This window comes from Numenius arquata, chromosome 24 (genome assembly GCF_964106895.1).
Source record: "Numenius arquata chromosome 24, bNumArq3.hap1.1, whole genome shotgun sequence".
NCBI lineage: Eukaryota > Metazoa > Chordata > Aves > Charadriiformes > Scolopacidae > Numenius > Numenius arquata.
In genome coordinates, this window is record NC_133599.1 from 4,400,866 (window position 1) to 4,409,713 (window position 8,848).

Consider the following 8,848-nt stretch of genomic DNA (forward strand, 5'->3'; position numbering starts at 1 on the left):
ACAGGCCTTGTGTGGGCTATCTTATAGAGTCCACCCTCAGGGAACGATGCCACCAGGCAGCCTGTGAGCCCCCAAATTGCAGCCCAGGAAGGGCTAATGTCACCATCACCCCGATGCAAGGACACACGCAGCTTGTCAGCACAACAGGTGGAGGGGTGTCAGGGGAGGGCCCAGCCCCACTGCCCCCGTTTGTGTGCTCCCCCAGGAGGGAAACCCAGCAAAGCGGCAAGAGCATCTGCCCACTCTGGTCTGGCATCAGCAGCCCGGCCTTCGCTCCACAACATGAGACAGTCGAAACCGGAGGGTAAGCCAAGAAGCCTTTAATGTCTTCTGATACTGTGTATTCGCTGAATAAAAGGCTCTTTTCCAGGTGTGGATCCCACTAGAGGCACCATCCAGAGAGCAGACGCGGTTGACAGCTATGCCTCACACCCCGAGCACTCAAAAGCTTTGAGAGGATGAGGATGGATCCATTCTCCTCCGCACAGAGCTCCCGTCCCAGGCTGGGGATGGACTGGTGGGTGAGGAGATGCGGGAAATACTTCCCCAAGAGTCTATTAGTGTTCTTCACCCCAAACCAAAAGCAATCTTTACTTGCTCATTTGGATCTTCCCTTTAATGAGTCAAATGTTCTTTCAGAAGAAAACATTTAGCACTTCATACCAATTGCCACACACCGGAGTCCTACAGTGATTTGAAATAGTTGCTTAATTTCCCATGAAGCTAAACGTTTTGCTGAACACAAGGGCTGCTTCCCAAACAGAATCACAACTAGAAACGCGTAACAGCAAGTGGAAGCATTACCACTGCACTGCAGGATAAAATAAGCAGAAACTTGAACAAAAAGCCCCAGCAAGCGCAGGCAACCCAGAAGTTCAAGAATAGCACTAGCAAAGCTGAAGAAAGAGCTGCTTTAATGTACATTCCCATTAAGAACAAGTTTAGTCTGGATTATGTTTAGCTAAATTGCAACCTACAAACTTCAAAGGAAGCAGATGGATCAGTTATAACAAAGATTTGAAACGTCTAGTCTCTCCCTACAGTTCCAACTCCCCCAGAAATAAAATCAATAAATAGGAAATACTCTCATGCCGACCATTTCCCTCACCCCAAGCCAGGACTGGAAGGAACTCCTTTCCCTGGGTTAGTGTCTAGCACTTGTGTAATATTAAGGCTGCCCTGAACAAGGTACCATTTACCAGGCTACAGAAACCCATTCCTAATTAGCATCATCCTGTTATTAGTTGGCGGGTGACATCTACTGGTAGGTTGCACACTGCAGGGGACCCCGTGCTCCCTGGCTCTGCTCAGCAGCAGGTGCTGTCACAAATATCCCATCTTTCTTGAGCCACCTCTAATTAACCCAGTGCTTTCAGAACTGGGATAAAGAAACTGCTCACCTGCCTGCACTGGCCGTGTCCAATTCACAGAGGGGCTCAGGCCAACACACCTGAACTGGCTGAATTTTCTGTCTGCAAAATGGAATTGTCTCTCAGCTCAGATTTACTCCATTACTAGGAATCACCAAAAATGAGTGTCTTCCTGAGCAGAGTAGAAAAACTGCCTGCAGCTCTTCTGCTCCTCATTCCTCCATAAGAACCACCTCTACGAACCAGGGAAACCCTACATCAGTAACCACCACATCTACAAAGTTCCTTCCTATAATCTGCTTCTAATCACAAGTTATTCCACTACAGTTGTTACACATGCCAAAGATTTGAGTCACCTCTCTGTGAGCTCTACATTTATGCACTTAAATAAGACGCGGTGATGCAACCCAGGTGGCATTTTCACCTATTTTATTATACACAAAACATGAGCAGGAAGTTCTACTGAGGAGGCTGACCACGTCCACGACCAAATCCACCTCTCTGCAACAGAAAAGGAAGAGCATTAGAAGTCACCGTATTAAGCAAGTGACAGTGGCAAATACACAGCAGCGGGAACCACTGACATCATAAAAGAGCTACCTGCCTTTCCTCAGCTTTGCATGACTTTGATAAGTGTCCCCTGCTTAATAAAGCTGGGAGCACAACCTAACACTGATCTGTTAGAGACCAGCTATCTGAGACAGGTTAACCAGATCAGTGAGCCTAAGAACAAGACCAACCCATCCCCGCCAACTCTGTGGATCGTGTCTAAAACTCTTATATTTCGGAAGTATAAAATCATGCATTTCCTCCAGAGAGCTCGACTTGCTTCTCAAATGCGTCACTGACTTCCCGTCACAGCAGCAAGGCCACCACATAGTTTCCTCAAGAGGAATGCAGCAAGCGGAGCTGGGCATAAAGGGTAAGGGTTGCCAGCCCCTCTTACACAGCCAGAGCCAAATCCCTCACCCCAGCTGGCATTCCTGAGCAGCACCATGCAGATACGACCTATCCACTTTCTCCCTATCAAAGCCTCAATAAAAGCAGCAAATCTCCAATGCAAATACTCACAAACTGGAATTCAGTGGCCGCTCCAGCACCAGCCTCGGCCTTCTTGTCAGCACCAGCTGAAGAGAGAGAAGAATGAGTTACTAACCATTACCAACCAAAGAATCCGCTCCCCAAGTACAGCCCGCCTGCTTGGAATCACAGGTTTACAATCAAACATGACTACAACTGAGGCTAGATATAGCCTAGTAAAATAGCTATTATTGACACTGTTAGAGAGTTACTGAACCCACCCCACAGAAAATCCCACAGTCCAGCTTGAGAAAATTCAAGAAAAGAATCATATCCATAAGCAAATACAGACGCATTCTGTTGCATAAATGCCTAAGCTACGTCAGGAGTCTGATTTTCCCCTTTTCTTCTTGAAAGGAGGCCAATACTAAAGACAAGCCTCCCAAAGAGATAAGCTGCACAAAGAGCAAGGTCGGCCTGATATTCCCACAGCAACACAAGGGACACTCACGTGGCACGGCGCTGCGTCTGTACGTGTCCCTGTCAGCTTCGCCCCGAGTGAGACGCGCGGGGCGTTCACCTTCCAGACCTGAAAGTGAAAACAGCACCATCAAATACATTGCTCCCCCAGGACACAACCAACTCATTCCATGGGAGACCCTCCATCTCAAGGTGGAAAAAAGCCCTCCATTAGATCTACCAGCAGAGCTGCACACCTCAGGCAGCTCAGCGTTATAAATCTAAACAAAAAAAGTGGTGCAATAAGGAAAAGTTTACTTTAAGGGTAAAATCTGCTGAAGTGCACCAGACTGTGCTTGGGTTGAAGTTAAATAATGTGAAAAATGCATTTAAAGCATCATCTCAGTCATCTTCATCTCAACAGCCAGAAGAATCAAGAAACGAGCCAAAAGTTAATGATAATAATAAAAAAATAACATAAAAAATACAGGGAATTTGTCACATCCAACAAGCTTGTTCATAGCTAAATCGCAAACTGCAGGACATTCTGATCCCAACTTAAAATACAGCTAACCCTATCAGTATCACAAATCCTCCACAATGGAGTAGATTAATAAAACTAAGAGCCGATTATCTATGTAACATCAGATTAATATCAAGACAGAACACGTGCAGGAAAGAAACAGATGTGGTGGAACTGCCAACCTCTTACGGGGTTCCCCCTGAGCATCAAAGATAAAATACACTCCCTCGGCACCAGGCAGTGAGACACATTTAGGGGCAGTTGCTGCTTGACCCACCACAGTGCCTCACACACGCTGCAAGAAACACCAATCATGCACTTCTACAGTCTTGACATACACCATAGCCACTAGTTTTCCCCGTACAAAACCCAGTTCTTACAAAAGATGCTTTTACTACAAAGAGAAACACTACCCAACAATGTGCACAGATTAACTTATCCTCCCAGTGCTTCTATGTCCTTATTTTCTGTCAGGTTAAACCATTAAAATACAACCCCTAGCCAATGGATTATGTTTTTTTAAACTTCAGATCTGCCCATCCTTAATTTCTAACAGTTCAATTACATCTGTAACAGATTGCAAATATCAAATATGCAGTAGTCTAAAACCTGCTTTAGACTGTTCCAGCTTGTGTACCAAGCCTTACTGGAGAAAATCGGTAGCACTGCATGGAAGTACCATAAAAGGCCCCCAACACCCCAAGAGGTCAAGCAAGACCCATAAGCCTGGATTCTGCACCACCATCCACACACACCTCTGCGACTCCTCCTCTGCTGCAGCCTGAGGCAGGTAATCCACAGAGAAACAGCCCAGAAACAGCCAATTTGGGCAACCCCACCAGCTAACCCTGCCAAGGTGCAGACTGGTGGAGGTCACTGGCACTGCACTGAAAAGGGCAGTGATGCTGCAAGGTGAAGCTTCTTCACCACAGAAACCCTGAGCAAACTCTAGCCAGGAACTGTGAGCCCCATCCGCCCATTAGATACGCAGTTTCTTTAGCTCACTGGATAAACACAACATCCAAAGGGTAAATTTGATAACGTCCAAAGCTGCTCAGAGATCAAAGAAACCATCATCTTCCTAGTTTCAATGCAATTCTTTCCTTTCAAGCAGATGATGCTGCAGTTTTGTTAGGCTAAGAAACAAGCTGCACGAGTTGCAGGTGAACTCCTCAGCACCCCGTGCCCACAGCCTCCGTCCCCAGTGCGGTGTCTTCTGCACTGTCCTGTCCCCTCCTTGGGGACAGGATACGATGTAGCTCAGAAGCAGGAAGAGCAGGCTCCTGCCATCTACCAGAATAAGCTTTGTCAGGTAGGATTCCCCTTTCACAGAGCAAGTCCTGCTTTAAGGGCAGGATGACATCCTACTACGTTATTCTTGGTAAACACAAGAGGCGGCTCCACACAAGGCACAGACCCACCACCTCCTGCCTTGTGGGAGAAGAAACATTTCCTTCCCCTAGAGACCCAGCAATGCTGTTCTGCCAACCACAGCTGCAGCAACTTTCTCTCTCCTTTCTCTAAGTATCCAGAAGTTTTGACCTCCCCAAAGATCTTCTGGGCAATTTTACAATCCATGTTCCACACTGTGGTGTTTCTTCTCTGCTACTGGACAAGAAACCAGGAAAACCAAACCAAAGGGATTTTGCAGAGCATTTTGAAATGCATACCATCAACGTAACCATCCTTCCTATTCTGAATTTTTAGCTTGGAACGCAGTAATCTTTCCAGAACTGAACTGAGGGGCACAGTGGCTTCAAGACATTATTTGTACTGTACTACTCTATGACTTTGCCCACCACAAAGGATATTGAAACAGCTCACAAGCCATCCATACACCAGTATCAAGGATCCACAGGGAAAAAGTGCAGCTTTTGCCTCGTATGGACTAAACAGGCAGGTCTGCAACCTAAACTGTATTATTTAATATTGCTATTTGCAACCAGAGAAGAATACCTTCTGGAAATACGTTTCAGCCACCTGCAGGTGGGTCTACAGATTCTTTTGGAGGGAGGTGCCTGCGCAGAGGCAGCTGCAGGCAATCTGAGAAGTCACCATCAGCAGCAGATCTGTTACATCTGTTTGCACAACCAGCATCTTCTTCACTTTAGGGTATGAAATACCCACCAAGAAAAAAAAAAAAAAATCAGAACCACAAGCCCAACATACCACACGTATTTGTTATAAACCTTTTTAAAAGTGAAGGTAGCTTTAATAATGTGACTTGTCTAACAGCTCGTTAAGTGTACATGATAAAGCCAGGACTTCGGGTACCCACCTTGACCTCAGGTACCACAGCTGAAGCACATCCAGCGCCCAGGCTTAGCTTTCACTTTCAGTCATCAAATCCTGTGCCCATGTGCCACATCCCCAGGCAGGTTTGTTCCTTATCTCAGCAATCCTAGCCAAGGCCACTCAATTTTTACACAACAGCCCCCCAGGCAGTTACTCGAAGGGTAACTCAGGCAGAGACAAGGTTCTCTGTACCTGCAGGACTAGGGATTAGCTCTCCCCTTCCTGAGGGAGAACTGCTGTGATTACTGCAGGCTCTTCCCAAAAGACAAGAACAATTTTCAAAAAGCCCTGACAGCTAAAGACACCCTCATCTCAGACCTCAGCCACGCTGGTACCTCAGTCCACAGCCTGTGGCTTCAGCACATCTGCTCACAGCAGCTCCAGGCACTTCTGTTACCAGAGAAGGCTGTCCCACACACAAAGCGTTTTTCTCCCAGTCAGTCTCCGAGCTTTCTCTAGCCCCCTCCAACTTTTCAATAGGCCAGTGGCCATCAGACCAGTCCCAAACACACAAGCAATAAAACCTACACATGCCTCCTTGGTCTATTAATGTTTATACATCAAAAAAATCACAGCAACTCACACCAGCCTGCGCTGGAAGCTGACGTTCAGCTGCGCGCCCACCACACCCGCGCTGTCTAACACACTTAACCTCCTTCCCTGCTTCCTCCTGCTGCCTCGGCAGCCACCGCTCAACCAGCGCTTACCTTTGGGCCGGGGTCTGCCAGTCTCCGGGCGGCTGCGGCGCAGGGTCGCGGGGACGATCTCAGGGGGCAGGTGAAGGTAATCCCGCAGGTACTGGATGCCCTCGTTGGTGAGATACCAGTAGAAATGCCTCCACGCAAACTGCTCTTTCACATAACCGCGGGATTTCAGAGACTAGAGAGAGAATTCTCAAGTTATTTCACGTACGATCCTTATCATCGTTCAACATCTCTGATCAAGACCCTCAATCAGATGATTTTAGGAACAGAGGAGCTTATTGGGGCATGCAGGGAATAAAAATTTAGAAATTATATATAAACGTTCACAGGACAAAATTACAGCATTGTTCCTATACTGTGAGAAAATACAAGGCTGTCCCACACAGAGGTATCAGCTTCAAAAACCGAGCTAGAGATGGGCATCAACAAAAGAATAACCTTCTAGAGTCTGTGGGGAACAATAAACCAAAGAGGAAACAGCAAATGGGAAAACAACTGTAATGAGAATAAAACAGCGAAAGCAACACATCTGATGATGTTTATTTGATAATGTCTGACGATGTTTATTTACAGGTACACAAGGATCTCGTGTGCCCCGATGCCCGGCCCTGGCCTCCGTACCTGCATCGCTTTCATGACATGGAGGTTGGGCACATTCTTGTCGACAAGCTCGGGGTGCTTCGGCATGTGGACATCTTTCTTGGCCACCATCACTCCCTCCTTAAAAAGGAGTTCGTAGATGGCAATTCGGTTCTTCTTGGGCATCAACATCTAAACAACAGGTAAGGAGCAGACAGTAAATACTGCTGATTTAAGACAAGTGTGCTTGGGAGTCTACCAGAAGTAATGAAATAACAACACTGTATGAAAAGTCTAAATAAACCCCCACAGATCAGCGTCTCCTGTAAGAACTTCTTCAGCTACGTTTCAACCCCTGAGCTGTTGGGCAGGAATCCCTTCCCCCTGTTTTCCTGTGAAGGAAAACCGAGCAGTCCCAATTTTTACTCTTTAACATTAGATCACACCACCGTATTAAAGACCGTGAACCACCTGCTGTTGGCCGAGACAAGGGCTGAGGCGGGCGGGGAAAGACCCAGCTGAGGGTCAGGCCTGTTCCGGCTCTTCCACCTGTGCTTCTGTTGTTAATACACGCTTAACTCGAGAGTGCAGGAAACCTCTCACTCTCTCGCTGAGCAGCGGGGCACCCTCGCCAGCCGCAGCCCCGGTCCGGCGGGGGCTCGGCGCCCCGGGGCCGGTGGAGGCCCTCCACCATGGGAGCCTCCCGAGGCGGAAGGCCCCGCTGCCACCGCTAGAACTCCACGGGGCTCCCGCCGCGGCCCGTCCTGCAGCCTGGGTGGGGAGAGCCTGGAGCAGCCGTCCCACCTCAGGGCCCCCCAGCCCCAAGGCCTGTACCCTCCGGTAACCGGACCCCCCCGCGGCCTAGCGCCCCCCGCCCTGCAAACTCGGGCCTAGATCCCGCCTCATCGCGGAAATCCCCCCGCGGGAGGGCGGGCCGTGTCTCCCCGTCGCTGCCGAGCAGCGGCCCCTGTCGCCGCCCCGGGATGGCGCGGATGCGAGGCCGATGCGAGCCCGGAGCGCGGCCTCACCGTGGCGGCGGCGACGGGCCCAAGAGCGGAAAGGAGGGCGCCTGCGCCGCGCCGCTGCTTCCGGCCTCCCAAAGGCCCCTCTCTGGAGGCGCGGGTGGCTGCGGCGCTGCCTGAACGGACCGCGAAGGGCCCTTCCAGCCCCAGAACGGAGCTGCCCGCTGGAGTGCCTGATGGGAATTGTCACCGGTGGCTCCGCGGGGTCCGCGGTCGTGCGACACTTTCTGGTCGCACCCCGGCGGGGGGCGAAGAGCCACCCCCCCAGTTCTCCCAAGCACGGCCTGCTTTCCCCACCCGAGGGGCAGCTGCTCCGCGCCGGGCACCGGCGGCCATTTCGGGGGGCGGGGGGTCTCTCTCCCCTCGGGGCGCGCTGGAGGCACACAAAGTCCCCTTTGCGCCCCAAAATGCCCTGTCAGGAGGTGAGGGGCCACCCACAGCCCCCCTCCCCCGCCTGCAGCCCCCCCCCCGCCCCCAGCCTCATGGTCCGGGGTGGGGGACATGGTGGCCCCGGGCAGTGCGCAATGAGGGGGACAGGAGTTGTGTCCCCTTAGGGCCACCCAGTGCAGTGTCGTCTGTCCCCCCTGACCAGGGCTGCTCCTGCCCTGGTGAAACACCCCAGGAGTGATGGCAGCAGGGTCCCACGGCTGGTGGAGAGGAGATGTCCCTGCTGCCCCCCACCACTCCCCCCTCAGAGACCCCAAATCCTGGGGGGGCTTGGCCACATGGCACCCCCAGATCTGCTGCTGAGTGGGGAGAGGAGAGGGAAGGGGATGGGAAAGGGAAGGGGATGGTAAAGGGGATAGAAAGGGAAAGGGGAAGGAGAGAGGGAAGGAGAAAGGGATGGGAGGGGATGCAGGGGGACAGGGAGGCTGG

The 8,848-nt window shown here is 50.7% G+C and overlaps 1 protein-coding gene across 1 annotated transcript; it reads right to left on the reverse strand.

The window, feature by feature from the left end:
• Positions 1–306: 306 nt before the first annotated feature.
• Positions 307–8,056, reverse strand: RPS10 (ribosomal protein S10). Its single transcript, XM_074163116.1, has 6 exons — positions 7,979–8,056; positions 6,993–7,142; positions 6,375–6,546; positions 2,902–2,979; positions 2,442–2,497; positions 307–1,871 (listed from the first exon to the last, which is right to left on the reverse strand). Exons 2-6 carry the CDS (start codon positions 7,140–7,142, stop codon positions 1,830–1,832), a joined length of 498 nt encoding a protein of 165 aa, XP_074019217.1. The 5' UTR covers positions 7,979–8,056; the 3' UTR covers positions 307–1,829.
• Between the last annotated feature and the right edge of the window lie 792 nt (positions 8,057–8,848).

Bases quoted from the DNA above. Each gene is read 5' to 3' on its own strand.
- RPS10 (XM_074163116.1), bottom strand. From the start codon at position 7,142: ATGTTGATGCCCAAGAAGAACCGAATTGCCATCTACGAACTCCTTTTT. The intron at 6,547-6,992 runs GTACGGAGGCCA...TTCTCTCTCTAG, and splicing joins ATGTCATGAAAGCGATGCAG to TCTCTGAAATCCCGCGGTTA. The intron at 2,498-2,901 runs GTGAGTGTCCCT...CTCTCTCTTCAG, and splicing joins CAGACGCAGCGCCGTGCCAC to CTGGTGCTGACAAGAAGGCC.